The sequence below is a fragment of the Maniola hyperantus genome, chromosome 19, assembly GCF_902806685.2.
Source record: "Maniola hyperantus chromosome 19, iAphHyp1.2, whole genome shotgun sequence".
NCBI classification, from domain to species: Eukaryota; Metazoa; Arthropoda; class Insecta; order Lepidoptera; family Nymphalidae; genus Maniola; species Maniola hyperantus.
Window position 1 is genome coordinate 12826672 of NC_048554.1, and position 21757 is coordinate 12848428.

General features: G+C 37.1%; 4 protein-coding genes and 1 long non-coding RNA gene across 11 annotated transcripts in view; 2 read left to right on the forward strand and 3 right to left on the reverse strand.

The window, feature by feature from the left end:
• LOC117990994 (SET domain-containing protein SmydA-8-like) overlaps positions 1–790 on the reverse strand; it is a 40925-nt gene extending 40135 nt beyond the window's left edge. For both annotated transcript variants that reach the window (XM_034978509.2, XM_034978507.2), the window contains exon 1: positions 606–790. In XM_034978509.2, coding sequence (XP_034834400.1) covers positions 606–645 — 40 coding nt within the window. In that variant the 5' untranslated portion in view covers positions 646–790. The remainder of the gene's footprint in view (positions 1–605) is intronic.
• Positions 1–21757, reverse strand: part of LOC138403671 (uncharacterized) — a 331305-nt gene that overhangs the window by 40135 nt on the left and 269413 nt on the right. The gene's annotated exons all lie outside the window — the stretch shown is intronic.
• Positions 1654–4992, reverse strand: ave (Protein aveugle). 2 transcript variants are annotated; one of them, XM_069504805.1, is made up of 3 exons: positions 4859–4992; positions 3515–3628; positions 1654–2490 (listed from the first exon to the last, which is right to left on the reverse strand). In XM_069504805.1, the coding sequence occupies exons 1-3, from the start codon at positions 4871–4873 to the stop codon at positions 2308–2310; spliced, it is 312 nt and encodes a 103-aa protein (XP_069360906.1). In that variant the 5' UTR covers positions 4874–4992; the 3' UTR covers positions 1654–2307. The 2 variants fall into 2 exon arrangements, with proteins under 2 accessions (XP_069360906.1, XP_034834417.1); XM_034978526.2 differs by lacking the exon at positions 4859–4992 and adding an exon at positions 3801–3988.
• Positions 5053–13274, forward strand: LOC117991003 (protein phosphatase inhibitor 2-like). Its single transcript, XM_034978525.2, has 3 exons — positions 5053–5557; positions 6856–6965; positions 7439–13274. Exons 1-2 carry the CDS (start codon positions 5156–5158, stop codon positions 6928–6930), a joined length of 477 nt encoding a protein of 158 aa, XP_034834416.1. The 5' UTR covers positions 5053–5155; the 3' UTR covers positions 6931–6965; positions 7439–13274.
• LOC117991513 (putative leucine-rich repeat-containing protein DDB_G0290503) overlaps positions 14075–21757 on the forward strand; it is a 71566-nt gene continuing 63883 nt past the window's right edge. For 4 of the 5 annotated variants that reach the window (XM_069505044.1, XM_069505045.1, XM_069505048.1 and 1 more), the window contains exons 1-6: positions 14075–14227; positions 14473–15519; positions 16954–17675; positions 19735–19870; positions 20491–20634; positions 21077–21169. In XM_069505044.1, the coding sequence (XP_069361145.1) occupies positions 14183–14227; positions 14473–15519; positions 16954–17675; positions 19735–19870; positions 20491–20634; positions 21077–21169 (2187 nt within the window). In that variant the 5' untranslated portion in view covers positions 14075–14182. The remainder of the gene's footprint in view (positions 14228–14472; positions 15520–16953; positions 17676–19734; positions 19871–20490; positions 20635–21076; positions 21170–21757) is intronic. The other variant, XM_069505047.1, reaches the window with a different exon arrangement.

The window sequence follows — 21757 nt, forward strand, 5'->3', positions numbered from 1 at the left end:
TCGTAGGAGAACCAGAGCAACCGGCGTAGCGCAACTGTCTCAAGGTGCTAGAATGGCGACCTAGCACCGGAAAGCGCAGAATTGGTAACCACCAGGTCGGAGGAAGCCGTCGGAAGTGCGAGTCGGACTCGCACACGAAGGGTTCCGTACCATCGTACAAGATATTTTAACATTTTTATGTGCAACACTGCAAGTTACTGACAACAGCGCTATCTATATGTGATTTAATAAATTAATTTTTTTGAGAACACATTTTATAAAATAAAAACTGTCATACGTCCCCTTCCAAGTTAGCCCGTCCCTTGTATCCATACTAGATAATATAAAGTAATTCTCGGTAGGAAAGACATTCAGTACCAGTGTTAGGTTCACCAATTGACGTGAAAGTTTAATCGATTAAAAAACTTTTGCTCTTCATTGTCTAAGATCACTCTTTTCTTCGTATATATACTTAGAGCATGTTTGGGTCGATCGTGTTTGGGTCCATTTTGGTTTCGGAAAAGTGGCTTACAGATTGATCTGATGATGAAGTAGGAAGGTGCCAAGGTGGACAGTTATGAGATGCGAGGTTTATCAAACATAGACATGCTGCTTTAGATACTTACCACTCAAATACGTCGTGTCAGGTACACTTAATTCACTCATTGGAGAATCAATAATTATTGTTGTTTTAAGTAGGTAACTCAAGTAGATATATATAAAAACTGTTATCTAGGTATTTATGAAGACTTAGGTACACCTTAATATTATTTAAAACTAAGATCAACAGGGCTCTACGATTGGCGATCTGTAAGTGAAGATGTCGAGTAGAAAAAAGATGCTATTTAAAGACTCCCTACATAAAGAGTTAAGACATGAAGCCCTACGCTGTTACATGAGGGATTATCGTAAGTTTCTCTTTCTTCACCGTCAACATTATTATTAAGTCTAATTAGATATGTAATATGCATAAAAAGTTACATAAATTAACGCAGGTGTCTATTGTTTAGGTCATAGTCGTCAACTAATAGACGTCCACAGCTGGACATGGGTCTCTAGCCGCTGGCGGATTTGCAGTCTTGGCCGCCCTAGGCCCCAGCAGAGGCGGATTAAATGTCGAGAGCGCCCTAGGCAAGCCCCTCATACAGACGCCCCTCTAACAGCCTTCAGATCCTTCTTTCCACGCACATGCAAACTGTGGAACCAACTCCCATCGGCGGTGTTCCCACTAGATTCAAGGGGCGGACCAATAAATTCCTAAAAGGCCGGCAACGCATCGGCGGTTCCTCTGGTGCTGCAAATGTTCATGGGTGGCAGTAATCACTTAACGTCATGTGACCCGCCTGCTCGTTTGCTCGCTATCTCTATTTAAAAAAACCAGCCATATTAAAAATTTACTAACTTCGAAAGAACGAGGAATCGTCTCATTGCATAGCTGGTAATTGGTGATTAAACTATTTATGTGAACGATTGGAGAACATCACGTCATGATACTTTGCTATATTAAAGGAGAGGCAGTTTCTCTCTAGGGATCTCCTTTCTGATTTGACCTTAGAGATCTATTATACCAGTTATCTAAATGTTATGTCAGTCTATGAGCACTGGTACAATGCAAGAGGTCCCATAGTGATCAAGGTAATTAATTACAAACAACGCATAAATAAAGCTATTAAGTATACTTAAAAAAATAAAATTTATTTTAACTTCAATACGTAACATTAACAATGTTAATATTTTAAGACTTAAATGATAAATGCTTAGAGTTAATCAACTCATATTAATGCGAAAGTGTCTGTCTGTCTGCTAGCTTTTCACGGCCCCTATCAACTGATTCCGACGACATATTACTATCGACAGCTTGTATCCAGGACATAAGCTTTTCCCGGCATTTGGTCCCGGAAAATCGGAGTTTCCGCGGGATTTGTAGAAAACCTACATCCATGCGTGAATTTAGGTGATGAATTTGTTGCGTGGGGCCTTAACCATTTTGAGTAACCTACCGGTATTGGTATTTATTAATTAATTTTTTTTGTTTTTTTTTTTTAATTTATAGACTAGCGCATGGCTGCAATCAGACCTGCTGACAAGTGATGATGGAGCCTAAGATGGAACGCGCTTGTTTAGAAGATGCCGATTCACTCTTCAATGTAACTTGAAAATGTTTTCAAAAACATTCGTAATTCAATTCGAAAACATAGTTTCGTTTGTGAACGGTTGGTGCCTCAAAATGGTTGACATCCACTGAGTTATTTGTACGAGATAACGTAACAGAGAGTGCCCTATAATATCTTCTCTCTGTGGATAGAGTTTAGTCAATCAATTAGCTCATCACAAATCGTAGTTGAAGTAGTAGTGGCGCCTCTCCAGGTCGCGGATCTCCACGATGTCGGTCTTGAGCCGCAGCTTGAGGATCTCGCGCCAGATGGCCTCGCGGTGCTCCTTGTTGCTCACGCCCATCCTGATCAGTGTGTTGTCGTTGATGCGCACCAGCGCCCTGCCTGTGATGTCGTGCTGTCAAACAACATTATTGTTTAAATCCATACTAATATTATTTGATTGGACTGATTGATTGGATTGATTATCCATACTAATATAATCAATATACTTCATACTAATATTATAAATGCGAAAGTGTTTGTCTGTCTGTCTGTCTGTCTGTCTGTCTGTCTGTCTGCTAGCCTTTCACGGCCCGTCCATTCAATCGATTTTGACGAAATTTGGTATAGCGATAGCTTGCATCCCGGAGACATATTTAAGTTTTTATGCTGGAAAAGTTTACAATTCCTACAGGATTTAATAACTTAAATCCACACTTACGAAATTGTGGGCAACATCTAGTATTATTATAAAGACAGAGAAATTTATGTATAAACTAGCTTATGCTCGCGACTTCGTCCGCGTGGACTACACAAATTTCAAATCTTTATTTCACCCCCTTAGAAGTTGAATTTTAAAAAATCCATTATTAGCAGATGTCTACGTCATAATAGCTATCTACATGCCAAATTTCAGCCTGATCCGTCCAGTAGTTTGTGCTGTGTGTTGATAGATCAGTCAGTCAGTCACCTTTTCCTTTTATATATTTAGATGTGGCAAGTAATCTCTGTAATCAGTTCCAATTTGAATAAATTCTTTCTCCATATTTTGAAATGTACATTATTATTTATTATACATTAACCGAGGCTGTATATTAAATACTCTGCGTTCAATGGTAGGATTTTTTATTAAATCCTCTTTAACCTATAGGGTTGATTCACATTTATAACAACAATAGGCTACTTGACAATTTTTTTAAGTTGGTCTTAAATGGTTAATATTTGTCCTATTATATCAAAAAAATTAACACTATATTTTTTTGATATAATAAAAAAATATAGTGTTAATTTTTTTGATATAATAGGACAAATATTAACCATTTAAGACCAACTTAAAAAAATTGTCAAGTAGCCTATTAGTGTTGTTGATATAATGTTACCTATTAATTAAGAAAATAACAGAATTCTAGGTTACAAAACAGATTTCTAGGAAAGTTTACCTCATGAAATCTTTCCCAGTACAGATTATAGTAATCACTACAATGTCTGCGAAGCCACTTTTGAACGTCGGCTTCGGTCCACAAGTATACAGCTTTGGGGCGTGTTGTTTTTGTCTGAAAATAATATTATTATAAAGACTTTATAATTTTATACTATTTAATATTAAAAGCCGATGGCACGGAAACGTCACTTGTTTATTGAACATGGTGTATTATCAGTTAACTAAAGTTTCACTTAATTTATGCATTTTAATTGTTAGAAATATTTTTTTGTGGAAATTATAACCTTCGATTTGTTTGAATTTAAACTAGTATCTTCGACCATTTTCACTCTGTATGCAGCTGCCTCTGAAAGGTTTTTAACGCTAATTGATGAATGAAATTAGCTTATAATGCTGTGAATATGAAATTATTTTGTATTTTTAAATTGTTTACAAACAATCATCAGCTGTTGCCAGCACAGACCACGAATCGAATCACGAATCCAATCACAGACCAATAAGATTAAGGGCCGGTTGTTTCAACAAACTTTGACGGACACGTAACCTTTAAATATGGCGCTAACGAACGTAAGTAAAGAAAAAGCGTTGATTCAGCATCTATTAGCGCTAACGTTCGTTAAAAAGTTACGTTTACGTTAACCAGTGCTGACACCATTGGTGATCGTCAAATCAGTTCGTAACTTCATACTTCTTACAAAAGGAATATTTTATTTACAAATTATAATGGAATCAATTTAATTCAAAGCTTCTAATGATAGTTTTTTTGAAGATTTTGTAAGAAAGAAAAAGTGTTTAAAATGCGAAGTAGCAATATTAATAACTATGTATATAATTTAATATATTTAAAATGAAATAAGAAAAGGATACGGAGAAGTAAGTTAATTTTTAGGGTTAGTTTCGCAACCAAAATAACAATGACGAACAGTTTTTTGTACAATGAAGCAACGCACTTAAATTAACAGATGTTAAAGTTCGTCTACGTCCATTAAATTTCAACGAACGTATCTTACGAAGACCAATGGTTTGAAACAACCGGCCCATAGTCGAATGGCACCTGGCACGTCAAATTGATGTCAAATGACAAGTTTACAAAATATAGAAAATATGATAGCCCACAACAGATTAAAAAACCTGGAATAGTCCACATCGTAGACAAACACCTTAATTTTCTATCGTGGGTCGTGACATCAAAATTTTTTGTCTTTAAAACTTTGTCAAAGAGTATTATAATATACAGAACTTTGTTAAGTTACGATCAGAGCGAACGACGATTTGCTGCACAAGTTCTTTTCAAAACCAAAATTATAGCGAAAGTTGTAAAATTATTGAGCTTTTACGTTACCTTAATAATTTGCATCAATGGCCCTGTGACCCTGTGGTGGCCCCATGGTGGCCCTGCATCTGCACCATAGATGCACTCACTGCCAAAGAATTTCTAAGTACTACTTCGTTGTAATGCTCACGCACTTCATCTGCTGTCAAAAAATTCATGAATGAACAATGAATGAATGAATTATTAAATGTCAAGTCGGTGCATTTGTCATCATTTGTCATTTTCATGATTTTCATCTCGTTTTGCTAAATTACCTATATGAATTTTAAGTAGAATTCAGTGCCAAGAAAAATGCTTTTTTAATAAATGATGGCTCAAAACTTGCAGAAGAAGCCCTCAAAGGGCATACTGAAAACGTCTCGGAGCGTCGATCACCAGGACGGTACGCCTTCGACCAGTAAACGGGCGAAGGAGCAGAGGTTCGACGAAATGAATATAATGGAGACATTTCATCCTGCGAATAAGGATTACGGGCATATGAAAGTAGATGAGCCTAAGACGCCTTATTCGGAGGCCATAGACGGAGATTTCGAGCCGGCAGACGAGTTGGATGCGAACATCCTGGCAGCGAAGCTTGCGGCGAGCATGAATAAGCCGCCGAAATGTGTGGAATCGTGTGACAGTGACGACGACGACGAGTCTGAGGAGGCGCGCCAACGGAGACTCGAGTTTGAAAAGAAGAGGAAAATACACTATAATGAATTTCAGGTACCTAGACTTCTCATATGATGCGGCTACGCAGGGCCTTAAAGTCCCTGTGCCGGTCGTCGCCGATTTATTTTGAACTAGGTGATGCCCGCGACTTCGTCCGCGTGAGCTCCGATTTTTAAAATGCCCGTGGGAACTCTTTGATTTTGCGGGACATACAAATAGCCTATGTCCTTCCCCTGGATGCAAGCTATCTACGTACCACATTTCATTAAAATCGGTTAAATATACGGTGAAAAGCTAGCAGACAGACAGACGCACTTTCACATTTATTATATTAGTATGGATATGGATAATATGGTAGTTTTGTGTGTGTATATTATATATTTTATATGTGTTTTGTACTGTGACACCACAGTATTAAGTAATATCAAGTCTTCATACTGGAAAGTATCATATTATGTTACTTTCTAGTATCAACTTACTTATATTAAATATACTTTAAATGCTCACTATAAACTCTTGATTGCTAGAAGGTATTAAAAGTTATTACGTTATTAAAACACATGGACTTAGTTTATCAGCTTGCATATTTGATTGCTAATAGCATAATAAAAAGATAAGATAAAAAAACTTTTTATTTTTAGAATACTTGGCAGTTATATACTTTTATTATATAACTTATATAATAGAAGTATATAATAAAAGTAATTTAATTATTCTATCTGTAATCTGTATATAAGTCACTTGGCAATGGGGCTGATTCTCTTGTACACAATCTCTAAACTAAACTAAATTAACAAGTCTAAATCTAGTGCTATCCTTTTCCGCAAGCAACATTATGAAAGGGATAGCAATAGATTTAGACGTGCCATTTTAGTTTAGTTTAGAGATTGTGTACAACGGAATTAGCCACAATGTTGTGATTTATCAAAAAAATCCTTTGAGCTTTAGTTTTAGGGTTAAATATAGAATTATTACCATTACATCAACAGTCTGCTACTTGATTAAGGTTAAACCCTTCTCTTCTGAGAAGATACCTGGCTTCCTGGAGCTGCTGGTTGGCGGTGGCATAAGACCATGGCGTGGGGAAGCCCCTACAAGAGACCTATGTCCAGCAGTGAACGTCTATTGGTAGATGATGAACATCTCTATTCCATTCAGTTGGGTATTATATACCTTTCATGTAGGTATAGTATGCGACAGGTCGAGATGACATCCACACTAGCCCGGCGGGATAGCGCGGGTGGTGTGCGGGGCATCCCCCCGCCTCATACCCTGATCGCCATTTCGACCTGTCGCTATCTATAGGTAGTTAATAGGAAAGGTAGTGTGCATGTGTGTTTGTCGATGCGCAGGCGCTGCAGCTGGCGCGGCAGCTGATGGCGCAGGACGAGGAGGAGGAAGACGACAAGGCGGGTACCGCCACCTGACTGCAGCGCCTCACCTCGCGCTAAGTGTTCACCTGGTGAGACTTTGATATAGACTTGGGTTGGGGCTACACAGGCTAATTTTGAAAGTTTCATCTCGCTGGCTCTTCTCAGTAGAAATTGTTTTCTGAACCAGAGGTAAAGTCTTGACATAATATCATAAGTGACACAAGCTGGCCTATATCAGTACCCTTATTATAAATGTGAAAGTGTTTGTTTGTTGGCTTGTTGGTTTGTCTTTCACTCACGTCGCAACGGTGCAACGGATTGGCGTGATTTTTTTGCATGGGTGTAGATAAAGACCTGAAGAGTGACATAGGCTATTTTTTATCCCGGAAAATCAAAGAGTTCCCACGGGATTTTTGAAAAACCTAATTCCGAGCAGACAAATCGAGAGATAAGTGCTTCCCACTTTTGCTCTTTTTTTCTCTTTACTGTAAAAGTTTTTGGTACAACTAAAATATAAATAAAAAACGTTTAAAAAACTAATTTTATTTATCTTACTTTTCAGGATTCGGTAAAGAAAGTTCCAGCTTAGCAGACAATATTGCAACAAGTTATTATTAGTAATTAATTAAATGCCATCGGATAAAGTGTTCCTATGGCAGCAACGAAATCATAAGTGCTTGCATTATAACAATAATAATTTTATTTATTATAATACTAGCTGATGCCCGCGACTTCGTCCGCGTGGATTTAGGTTTTTTTAAAATCCCGTGGGAACTCTTTAATTTTCCAAGATAAAAAGTAGCCTATGTCCTTCCCCGGGGTTCATGCTATATCTTTAATAAATTTTGTCAAAATCGGATAAATGGATGGGCCGTGAAAGGCTAGCAGATAGACAGACATACACACTTTCGCATTTATAATATTAGTATGGATTAACTACCTATTCATATCCAGATTCTAGATCCGATCTAGAATCTGACGGGTAGATATAAACAGACTTCTACAACAAGATTTGCTCTAAGTGGAGGGGAAAGAGTAAAAATAGTAGAAGCGACTATTGCCGATGTATTTCCAGATACCGATGTGACCTTGCGATGAGATAAGAGTTGTGGGAAGGATCAATTGTTTGTTAGTCACCGCGTAACCGGTTTTGCAAGTTTGTTAGGGTTGCCACCATTTCTTTAGACAGTTTTTTTTAACTTTCGAATACGGAACTGTAAGTATGAGGGAATGAATATACTTTTATTGTATACCACAATAATGGGGCCGATTCTCTAGTACACAATCTCTAAACTAAACTAAATTAACAGGTCTAAATCTAGTGCTTTCCTTTTCCGCAAGCAACATTATGAAAGGGATAGCAATAGAATTAGACGTGATATTTTAGTTTAGTTTAGAGATTGTGTACAAAGGAATTAGCCACAATATTACAGAAAAAACACATAAAAATATGGACTTATTGTCCGTGTTATTGGAGTATAAGGAATTTTGCATGATTAATTTTAATTAACAATAGATTACAAAGACAAACGAACCAACGTATATCCGCATGTAGTTCTTGCATTACATGAGTGCACGTGGCTCATGCTTGTGTTTAAGGCGATATGCGTCCCAAAAGCAGTGTTGAGACACATTTCGGATGTTCAGAGAATCAAGTTTTGGCTTTAAAAAACTACATTTTTTTTAATATTATAAAAATTAAAGATATTATTCTGTGAATTACGAGAGCGAAAACACGATTGGCACAATTTGGTTCGATACAAAAAAATCGCGAAGTTTCCCCAAAAAACGCATTTTTACACGACCATTCGGAAAAAAACCAGTTTTATTCGATTGATATAATACCAATTTTAATAAAATTTCGTATTTACGTTCAACGTTTAATACACTAGTGATTACGGTTTTATTTTATGGTAACACGTAGAATTTTAAATATAAATATTTATATAAAGCGTGCAATGGGCTCGGACAGCCCAGACTTTTCCATACATTCGCCTTTGCGAATTTTTCTTTTGTAAGTCATATCGGTATAAGTAAATGTGTGCGTTTGCGAGCGCTCGCTCGTGAGTGATTGGTCCGGCAGGGACGCACACTTACGCGACTTATACTACGCGACGTAACCACAAGCAAAGTTCACACACGCTCATGAATAGTAGGAACTATATTATCACTAATTATTGTGCCATTGTATATAGCAAAAAAATCGCTTGATTACGATTCTACTCGATACTTGATACTCGATTGGATTTTCACGGCCCATCCGCTTAACCGATATAGATAATACAAGCTACGTTGTTCTCGGAAAATCAGAGTTCCTACGAGATTTCAAAACGTAAATCCACGCATGTCTCATCTCATTTGTTTACTCTGCGCCATTTATCTTCATCTTGTTAGCCAAGCGCTGGATTTTATTTTCAAGGATTTATCTTAATTCTTAATTTATAAATAAAATTATGATGAATTCATAATAAAACGTACCTAATGTAAAATGCGATCAAACTCGAATAGGAATGACTTTACGCCATATTGTGACGTGTTAGTTGACAAATTTATTTTAATTTAATATATTTTTAGTACATTTCAGAGTATTAAAACTTAGTTTTAAATAATGTAGAAAGAAACGTTTTGTATGCGAAGTATTTTTCTTGCAAATCGTACTTTTCAAGCATTTTCAAGTAACAGTTGACAGGTAGAAGTCAACGACTTTCCTATTCTTTCTTTGATCGCATATACGAAATCACAAGGTAGGTAAATCCCGCAAATTGCTAATGCGCGTGGCTGCCATTTTAGTGACGTCAGCACTAGACTGAAGTTTCGAGCTGATGGTATATTTTTATTTGTGACGTCAATATGACGTCATTTAGATGTCAATGAGACATGGTTCCAGCGCATTAGCAATTTGCGGGACTTATTGTAGCAATCTAAATGCAATACCTATGATTTGTGAATTTTATTTAAGGTGATTATTTATTTTTCATTTATTCATCCGAGCCTTTGCATTTGAGTTTGCGTGAACTTTTAACTAGGTACTCGTGAGAAGGAAGTCTTATGCAAAGGTTCATATTATAGTCATCGCTTAGGCTTATCAAAAGTATCGCTTAACTATTTTTTAAATTTTTGATAGAGGTACCTAATAAAATGTGAAACAATTAAAAGTTTATCCTAAAAATTAAAAGGAAATATTGTCGGCTAGGTACACAAGAAAAGAATCAACGTTTGTTTTTTGAAACAAATTGAATACTTAAAATAATTATTTATTGTAGTTGCCCTATTTCAAGAACTGGGCTCTTTTGTTGTACCTGAAGTGCTACAATTAAATTCTAAACTAATGTTTAGGATTTAACTTTTAAGTAAATTAAAGTTGATTTTTTAGATGTTGAAACATTTTTGCTGCTAAAGGTCAGACTGTCAATAAATATCGTGATACATTTTGGAATAATCATCAACACATTTTTTTATTTAAAATAGTATTGGGCTTGTTTAATTATGACTAATATTCCCCTTTCCTCTAACTAAGCGTGAAGCTTGTATAGTAGCCGGCAAGAAATATTTGTACATCGACATTTAGAAGGACATAGCGGTTCCGTAGAGCGTTGTCTCTGTTGTTGAGACTGACAAAACGTCGCATATAGGACGTGCAACGGATTGACGTGATTTTTTGCATGGTTATAGATAAAGACCTGGAGAGTGACATAGGCTACTTTTTATCCTGGAAAATCAGAGAGTTCCCACGGGATTTTTAAAAACCTAATTCCACGCGGACAAAGTTGCGGCCATCAGCTAATTATTGATAAGATCACGAATGTTGCGATATTTATTGACGGTCTGAATCTTTTACGAAAAAGTTAAGCATAATTTGCTCTAAGACCATAGATAGAGTCAATTACGTCAATTTGACCCTCTTGAAATTCAAGAATTGTTGCAACATTTTGTCGTGTGATTTGTCGCTAGTATGTTTAAAAACACCGTGACTATGAATAATTTTAAAGTTATTCTAGAAGTATTGTTGATATACGATTGTTTTGTTTCGATGTTGCTATAATGTGATAGAGCTTGAAATTCTAGGCTATTAGGGCGAGTCCACACTATGGTATGTTGTGTTACACAATATGTAGGTACCTCCTCATAGTCTGGACTCACCTTTAGGTTATACAGAATAAAATAAATTATAAAAAGAAAAACATAATTATGACAAACAGTTTAGAATATTATTTAAAACGATTCCAATAAAAATGTAAAGTGATTTAATAACACCTACACCATACGTCACGTCACGAAAGTTGACACTTTATAGTATCTAAAGGGCCCTATATACGGTACGATTCATGCGATCATTCTAAAGAAAATCGTGACGATCACTATCGATCTTGACATACACTATCGATTCGTCGTTTCGATAAAGATCAATCGTACCGTATATGAGGCCATTAAGTTATCTCATGTTAATAAGTCCAGTAAAAGCCAGCGCTACCAGCGGTCGGCTCAGGAAAGGATTTCTGTAACAATTGTTCCTAATTTGATCTAATGAGGATCCACGCTGCCAATTTATCCCGACAGGTGGCGCTTAAGCGAACCGACATAGAGGTATAAGCAGTGGGCCTACTGCGGTAGTTTGACAGCTACAGTGTGACGATCGCAATCACCTCCGATTGGTTGACGCTCGCTCTCTATTGGCTACAATGCATTGTTGCAACAATAATCGCACAAATTCAGCCAATCAGAACAATTGAGATTGTAATAATGATTGATGCAGGTTTTAGACAATCGCCCTACGGCTATACTGAGCTGTCAAACGCCATAATTTTAATTGTATGAACTTCCATCAGGTATCATAAATCTTTAAATAATTCACGAAACAATCGTATAGTGTATCGGTATCAACAATTCTTAGGCAAAGCTAGCAAACAAACAAAACAAAAAATGTTGATTTGACATTAACATTAGGCGGACCTCTTGTGGCGCCCTCTGAGATGAGTTTTGCCTGTGGATCCATATTATCGGCAGAGGATCTCTCGGATCGGATGACCTCTCACGCAGGTCACCAGTGCTTGCTCGGCCTGATTGCCTGGTTATTCAACTTTCCTGACGTGTATTCACGCATAATATGCGAACTTGGAGTTAGAATACCTAGAAGTACCGATTTTGACTAGTCGTAAATTATATCAATAAAACTCCTTACTTTAGTCGTCGTTCCACTACCAGAGATTTATATTCTTGAGACCTGACTTCTACATGCTATCTGAACTGACGCTTTAAAGAAAGATCTGTATGAAAAAGGGTCAATTTAGACATCCAAGGTTACAAAAATTTACACTGTTGAAAATTGGTAGGATTGTTCAAAACACTATTATTAATGAAATGTGAAAAGTCCTCATCGACCATTATGATAGTGTTTTGAACAATCCTACCAATTTTCAGCAATTTTTATATCCGTATTTTCAGGGATTCGGATCGGATGAGTGCGCGATCGCTCTTAAGGTAGTTCATCTTATAAGTTTGGTTGCTTATTTCATAATTGCAGTCAATTTTGTATAACTTACAGCGGTACTCAGAGTCGCTAATCGTTACTTAAGATTGAGTTAAAACGAGACAGATTTATGTGAGATATATAGCTCCGTCTCGTTTTAACTCAATCTTAAGTAACGATTAGCGACTATACGGCTGTTAGAGATCCAAGCAAAATTGAAAACTCAGGAACTTAAACTCTGGCGGTGTGATCGACGCCTTAGATCGCTAATATTGGATTATTTTTGATACGTAAAGTTATAGTTGTAGGTCGACAGATTTTAGAGACCTATGTTATCAGATATAATAATATGGTATAGGAGTATATTATGAAATGAGAAAATATAATATTTATTGTTATAATAATATCATAAATAGTTCATAGATACTTAGTTATCTAATTCTTTGTATGGTTTACCTATAAAAACCAAATTGAGGGTACCTATTTGACTTGTCTTCATAGAGTTCTTTAATCGCTGTGTGATGAAATTGCTATTAGATAAAATCATTAAATATCTTCTAAACGCCTAAGCTTTAAAATTAACGCACAACTCGAAGCTATAATTATTATAGTTATTAAACAAATGCCTACTTAAAATCAATTTGAATAAATAAATCAACTGTTTACACAAAAAAAAAAAACAGCAATTTCATCACGGTTTATAGGACTTAAGTAAATAGGCAAATAAAATATCTTATGTATTTCACAGACACGTCACTAACATTTATTTCAAATAATAATTTTATTAAAGTTGTGTATTATTTTCGAATAATTTTAATTTTTACCTACCTGTACTTAGGTTTTGTATATTCCTTGATTTTCTGAATGTAAAAAGTGGCTTTCGTACAATATTATTGTATGCATTTGTAAATAGTAATAAAGTTTACATTATATTAAATTCTGTGTTTTATTTTAAAATAACTATACTTTGAATATTTTTTATCTTACCGTCTGAATCTGAGTTATTGATTTGGTAGGTAGGTATCTACGCTATGGTAAGTACTAAACTACAACCTAAATACTAATCATATTATAATCATAGAAAGATTTCAGTACTTATCTATACTCGTAAGTTGTAGTAGGTACAGTACAATAATCAATCAACCTTTATAATGCCTGCATGCTCGGGCTAGTCATATGAACAGAGTTTTCTTTAGGAAAGACTATTTTGAATTTAACATGTATAAATTAAACTTTACAATCTAAGTCTACAATGATATAGGCATTTTTATTTTAAATACGTAAGAACAAAGTTGTTCTTTGAATTTAAAGTTTGCCGCTCATTTACGTGAGCACAGCATTGAGGACCTATCCTAGGAATGTGGGAACTTGAAAGCTTGAAAGTTGTCCTAGTTTTCAGCTGTTTTTATTTTTAAATTTGAACCTTATCCTACTCAAAATATAGTGCATTTTGTATCGAGATCTGTCAAATATAAGCTTGGACAGTTTCGTTGTACGTAAGAAAATAATTGTAGTTAAAGATCTGACAAATAATAAGCTTTTCTACTAAGGCTGGCTACTAGCCTGGACTAAAAATGAAATTAAATGTAGTTAAACTAAATATAAAAAAATACTGTGGAAAATTAATTATGTAGTAGTACTTATTTCTAAAACGAATAAACTTCTAAATAAGAGTTTATGTTCCTTGCTTGTAAAGGAGCGCGTTAGTTATTAAATGGCGCTGGCGTTTGTGTTTTGTGTTGTTCTGTCGTATTGTGTTTGAAAAAACGTCGTCCTGGCGACAGGTTTACTGACTTTTTATGAATTAAATTGACGATATTACTATGATTTTATTAAATTATGGATGAAACCCAAAAAGATCTGCCACAAACGTCGGAAAATAAGGTAACTATTAATCTATTTTATCATACTAGTATCAAGAACGTAAGTTGTCGAAAGAAATCATTATTTTCGTAGTTATTTTAACACGAAAAGGATACGAGCACCTTGATAACTTCATATCTCTGCCAGAGTTACATTTGGTATTTATGCGGACCCGCATTTTTGACCGAACACCAAAGTTACAGTTCCCGCGTTCTTATAAGTTACGAAATTTCACCGATTTATTTATAATTTCTGTATATTTTTAGCATGTCCTTCCGGATGTCGTACATTCACAACAAATTCCCACTGTAGAAGCCGTTGACAAAGATACGGACTCTGAAATTGTGACGAGAGAAAGTGAGCAGGAAGTGGTTCGCGATGTATCTCACGATACCGACGATGTTACGACAGAATCGATATCGGAGCATATTCCCCAAATCGAGTACTCTGTTACAGAGTCTGAGCCGGGTCCCTCACAATCACAGGACTTGCCTAAACCTGAGACAAGTGATAACATAAGAGATAGTTCTTTGAACCCACCGTTAAGTCAAGTTGTAGCTTTAAGCCCAAATCAACAAGATTCAACCCATCACAGTACATCATGGAACCTAGAAATTAACCAATCAGATAACCACTTAAGTGAAGAAAGCCCTGTCATACTCGCATTATCCTCGGACACATCTAAAGATGCACAAAAAAGTAAACCTGTATCTAAAGATTCTATCATTAATACACCTCAAACCTCACCGAGAAGTGAATATGTAGATTCCCTTAATTTTAGCCTTAATGAAAATCCTGATAGTACAAATTTACCAAACGAATCCAGTCCATCTCTTGAAAAAAGTCCAAAATCTCTTGAACAGTGTAGTTCTGGATCGGAAGAGATTATCAAGTTGGATATTCGAGGACAAGGCGCTCCAAAATTTCCTCTACAAGCTGCGAAAATCATATTTGGGCCTCCACCAAGTGGCAGCACTGTTATTGGCCCAACATTGGAGCAAATACCAGTGTTTCAGAACTTGTTATCACCCTGCCTTGTCGTTGCCAATGATGGGGTTCAGATAGAGGAGGTATTTGAAGATAGTTCTTCCCCATTGAAAGAATGCACTCCTGACAAATCCTTGACCCCAAGTTCGGGAAGTGAAAAGATTGAACAAGATGTTTTGATTGAAGAGATAATTATTGAGGACGACCTAAAGGAGAAATGTAGTAAAGATGTTACACCGCCTAAATCTTTTATACCAGATGAGACTATGTCCTTTACAACAATGAGTACAGATTATAAAACTATTTGTGAGGAGTTCAATGTGAAGGTATTGATGTTATGTGGATTTTGTTGCTTGGTTTGCCGGGTCTATGTGGTTCCGGTGTTCTATGCTACCTTATTTGTACTATTAACACCTATTGCATGTTATGTTTGCACCATTAATTTAGTGTACTGTAAAATGTTTAATCGCATGTCTGCAATGCTAGTGAACTAGTGTGTTAAATAATGATTGCACTGTGATTTTTGTGCTAATATTTTTGAATACCTTTGTATTTTATTTGTAGAATTTTTTTAAGCTGTAGAATTATTTGAAAAATCAAAATCAAACGGTACAAAATACCTCCAAACTCCAAGGAGTTGATAACTTAAAATATTATGACACAACTACTTACATACTTACAGTATGTGGCAGACAATAATGTACATCAACCTTTAGAATGACATTTCGGCTTTGTAGAGCATTGTCTCTGTCACTCATACCTATGTGACGTTTTGTCAGTCTCAACGACAAAGACAAAGCACTACAAAACCGCTATCTGTTTCTAAAGGTTGATGTACATTATTTTCTGCTGTGTATTGTACAACCTTTTTTTAATTTGAAATAGGAAATATAGTCCTTTGTATAATCTGTATACAAAAGTTTACTTGTCAATTTCATATTTACTGTCATTTGATTAAATTGTTTACAATTCAAAATATAAAGTTTTGAAGAGATTTTTAATTGTTTTCATATGTGTAACATGAATTTTTATAAATAAGGATGTCCTTTACTTATTGCAGAGTACTGACTTTCATACATAATATTATGCTTGCATTTCTGTTTTGTTTTGTGCATGGACTAAAGGAAAAAGATAGATGGATGCATCGATGTAATGGACGGAACTGAACCCTAGCAAATTAACACATTAAATTTATAATAACTATACCTACCCTAATCTGTCTCTGCATCATGTTCCTCACTCTTTTCCATTAATCACATAATGGAATTGCATTGAAACTTCTAAATAATTTCAACAGTTTATTTACTTTGCTGTAGTAGGTTGTAGAATACTTCACCTCACTATTGGCTTCTTACCGCCGCACTCAGAGTCGCTAATCGTTACTTAAGATTGAGTTAAAACGAGACAGATTTATGTGAGAGATATAGCTCTGTCTCGTTTAACTCAATCTTAAGTAACGATTAAGCGACTCTGAGTACGGCTGTTACCTTTAAATCAGTTAACTCTGTGGTATGGACAAAACGATTTCAAGGAATTTAAACCTTTTTTTATGCCCCATTTAGTTATCAAAGATTAAATTGAATGTCAATAGTTAAATTTAATAAATAAATAGAAGCGAGGTACTTGACGTTTGAAACTAAAGGGTTCCAAACGGGTTCAGGTCTGAGAAGAAGCTCACACAGACTCAGCTGTCTGTTTCCTTTAAAAGCCTTATGTTTTGTGTATAAATGTTCTACAGGCTTCCAATCTGTCCTTTCCAGCTTGTGCATTTGGAAGAAGCTATTGCAAAACGCGACGAACTAATCGAGGAACTAACGGTCTCATTGCAGCGTTCCGTCGACGAACGGGAACACCTCAAACACGAGAATGACCACCTCACGAACGAAGTACAGAACCTGCAACATGTGATTGGTGAAAAGTCCCAATCTGAACATGACACCATCAAAGCACACCTATCCGACTTTATCAAATACCAAAGTTTGATAAAAGGTGACAGTACGAAGTACTACTCAGCATTGATGAGTGGTACTACGTCCCTACAAAGTTCTAATGGAGAAAAAGATATGGATCGGGAAGAGATAACCGTGAACTATTCCAAATCTGACTTAAGATCTAGTTCATCTGATGAATTCCAAACTGGTTTCGAAAATAAATTAACACTTATACTAAACAACTTTGAGGGGTGTATAGAAGATAATATGAAGAATAAATTACGCGAAAGTTTAATTCATTTGTTGTGTGATGAAATTGGTAAAATGAGGGTAGATTTCGATACAGATATAAAGGAGCTAGAAACGCAAATGAAGCAGGATAAACAAGCCAGTACAGTAGAGTCGAGACGGTTAAGAGAGCTTTTAAGTTCGGTTAAAGCGGGTAATGCAGATATCGATGTTTTGAGAGAGGAGTTGAGCGTCAAACATGAGAAAGAGATGGAGAATTTAAGGACTTACTTTGAGAAGAAATGCTCGGATATGGAACGAAGGTAATCTTATCTTATGATACTGTTAACGCTTGGCGCTATAGTTTTACCATACCCTATCCGCGGAAAGAAGTTAGTATAACGCTCTCTCTGTTACGTAATCCCATACAAATGATAGAGACAAAAATCTCAGTGCGCGCTAACATTTTGAATCACCAACCGATCACAAACGAAACTCCGTTTTCTATTTGATTTTGGGAAGTTTTTAAAGACATTTTCGAATTAAACTTCGAATGTATTTCAAAATATTTCGAATTGAATACTTCATGTTTTTTGAAAACAGGTTTGTAATTGGTTGGTGCCTCAAACTGGTAAACGTCAATATTAACCGTGCTTAGCCAAAATTTTCTAAGTTAATTTTTGTTGTTACATAACAGATAATAATTAACATGCACTATTGTATTTTATGCTGCTCAGGAAAGAGGGGTAAGTCTACTGTCTAACTATTGCAATAAGCAGCATGCTTATTTTAATTTACTGGTTAATAGTTTTTGACGATCTACCTAGCGCAGTGATTTTATAAGTGGCAGGGCCTAGGTTCGATTCCTGGCAGGGGCAATTTGGGAATTTATAATTTCTTAATTGTCACTGGCCTGGTCAGGTAGGAGACTATGGCCGGGGCTAGTTACCACCCTACTGGAATAGCCTTGCTGCCAAGCGATTTAGCGTTTCGGTACGATACGTATAATATACACTGAAAATTGTATTTTATTGTGATTAAACTATCGTGAGTGATTTCCATTATACATTCGACAACCTCCCTGACGCAGTGGTGAGCGCTGTGGTCTTAATAGTGAGAGGTCCCGGGTTCGATTCCTGGCAGGGGTTTGGAATTTTATAATTTCTAAATTTCTGGTCTGGTCTGGTGGGAGGCTTCGGCCGTGGCTAGTTACCACCCTACCGGCAAAGCCGTGCCGCCAAGCGATTTAGCGTTCCGGTACGATGCCGTGTAGAAACCAAAGGGGTATGGGTTTAATAAAAACTGCCATACCCCTTCCAGGTAAGCCCGCTATCATCTTAGACTGCATCATCACTTACCACCAGGTGAGATTGCAGTCAAGGGCTAACTTGTATCTGAATAAAAAAAAAAAAAAATACATATATACCTCACACCCAGCTTTACTCACGTGTTTAGTCGACGTTAGCCCGACTAGTGTCGAATGCAACGCGACAGCAGTAGCAATGCGATAGTTCATTTGCTGTCTCTCTTCTTCTTATTTTGCTTTGTGGCTATTGCTGTCTCTCGCTAGCCGGACGTTTAACAGCAATGATAACGAGATTAACGCCCGTCGCAAGGCTGTCGCGAGAGATGTAATCATCCCGCCGGGTCCTTTTTCTAAGCGGCGCAGACTTAGCGTGTATTCACACGTACCACAACCACACCACGTCGCAGCGACAAAATGTGGTCAAGCTGTGGTTACGTGTGAATAGTGTCGCAGCGGCTTTTTGCAGTTGCGTTGTGGTACCGGCAAAATGTCGATGTGGTTGCGTTGTCGCTGTCGTTGCAATGTGGTAACCACGTGGTCATGTGCAGTTACTTCGGCTTTCGTAGAGGAAACACGGCTTGACTGAACGTAGTCATGGAGGAAAGATTTTTGTTGCTATCCTTGTTATGGCTTTTATTAATAAGAAGAAGACGACGACGCCGCCGGTGGTGGCGTTGCCGTCGCGATGTGGTCGTATTACATAGGTGGTCGATAACAACGGCAAAATGTGGTATGTGTAAATTGAATATTCATTTTCAATACAAAATATACGCCCGACCACATGGCGTCGTTGTGGTGTGGTTGTGGCTGTGGTGTGGTTGTGGTACGTGTGAATTAAGCCTTAACCGCGACGCGCGCGCGAACTGACTGCCTTTGAAAAAGGACCCCGGATGGGTTCGAAACTAGTCTGGCTAACGTCGACTACACACGTGAGTAAAGCCGAGTATGAGATATAAATATAATTTATAGTGATTGTTTCAGAGTATAAAAATTAACATTTCTTCTCTCTTTCATCTTGAAGTTTTTATCCATCCCGAAATTGCCCAATGTGTCTAAAGAAGTGTTAATATTTTCAGTTACTCGGAGGAGGTGTGGCACGCGCGGTCTCGGGTGTCGCCCACGGGCTCCGCGTGTGACTTGGAGTACGACTTGGCCGCGGGAGATGCCAAGCGACGAGCTCGCTCCGTGGACTTCAGCTCACTTAATATGGAGGTTACCCATGTTTATTTTATTAGTGCCACTTCATGTTCACCACTTGTCTAAAGAGCTGTTAGCCTAGTGGTTAAGACATCGGCCTTCTAGTCTTGGGTCAGGGGTATAATCGCGCGCAGTGATCCTTTAACTTTTCAGAGCAATGTGCGTTTTGAGCATCCAACTCTAACTTACTAGTCAAAAGTCAAATGATTTGATTTATTCAAAATAGTGAAGGAAAACATCGTAAGGAAACCTCCACATCCATCCTCCACTTACCACCAGGTTTTATATATTGCAGTCAAGGGCTAACTTGTATCTGAATAAAAAAAATAACCTCCATAATATTCTCAAAAGTTTCTGAAGTCTGCCAATCCGTCCTTGGCCAGCTTCGTAGACTATGGCCAAACCCTTTTCATTCTGAAATGAAAAAACCCTGTGCTTGGCCGGTTTTTTATCCATAATAATATTATAAATGCGAAAGTATGTCTGTCTGTCTGCTAGCTCAACCGATTTTGACGAAATTTGGTACATACATAGTTTGAATCAAAGAGTTCCCACGGGATATTTAAAAACCTAAATCTACGCGTACGAAGTCGCGGGCATCATCTAGTTTTATATGAAAACCTTTACTTGTGCAGACATCCACCCCGGTGGAGAGCACGCTGAAACAGATCAACAAGAAGCTGGAGCAACAACTGTTGGACATGAAAGCGGAACACATCGCCTACGTCGAAGACATACAGGCGAGGCACAGAGAAGTTGTTGGTGCGTTTGAAGACCAGGTAGGCTCCAAACTAAAACTAGAGATCTATAGAGTTTCCTGTTCATTTGCTCAGAGTTTACTTAAAGTTAAAAAGAGACAGTGGTAATCTATATATATAAAAGGAAAAGGTGACTGACTGATCTATCAACGCAACGCTCAAACTATTGGACGGATCGGGCTGAAATTTGGCACGCAGATATCTATTATGACGTAGACATCCGCTAAGAAAGGGTTTTTGAATATTCACCCCCTAAGCGGGTGAAATAGGGGTTTGAAATTTGTGTAGTCCACGCGGACGAAGTCGCGAGCATAAGCTTGTCATTTATAATTGCTCGAGCTTGCGTCAAGCTTAACTAAAATATCATTCCGAACCAGTGGTAATGCATCCGATGATTCAAAGGTACTTGTAAAAGTTTAGTTGAATACAAAAAATAAAAAAATTGCTCGTCCTTTGTCCTCAGATAACTCGTCTAAAAGCCCACATCCAAAGCACAGACAACACAGAACACAACGTGTCACTGTACCAGCAGGATATCGACTTGGAGCTAGAGAAGGTCAGTGGCTCACTTCCCCAGCTGTCATGACAAGTGTGGTGGTACCCCCATAGCATACAGAGTTTATAATACATTGTTATACAGTCAACCAATATATTGCATAGTTTCTTCTCAAAAGCGCACTCTGACTTTACTTAGACTTAAGACAGAGTTAAAACGAGACAGAAATAAATCTGTCTCGCTTTAACTCAATCTTAAGTCTGAGCAAAGTCAAAGTGCGCTCTATAGATCTCAGCCCTAGAGACTTCGCTTTGCTCTTTCTATGAAATAAAGAGCTTCCGAGACGGTCAAGTGGCTTGACGTCAAGCACGTAGATTTTTGCTTGAGTCAGGCATTTTGACCGTTTTCAAATGCATATTCTGCTTGACGCATGATTGATGCGATTTCATATTTTTGCTTGACGCGACGTTCGGACAGTGTTCGGGATGTGAGAAAAGTGCCGTTCGCTTGATGTGCATCAAGCAGCTTGATCAAGCAAAACAAATCGTGCTTGACGTCAAGCCGCCGCTTTCGGAAGCTCTTAATATACTAAATATTTTTTCTTTAGATACATACTTTCATTGTGTTACGACAACACAATTTTTTTGT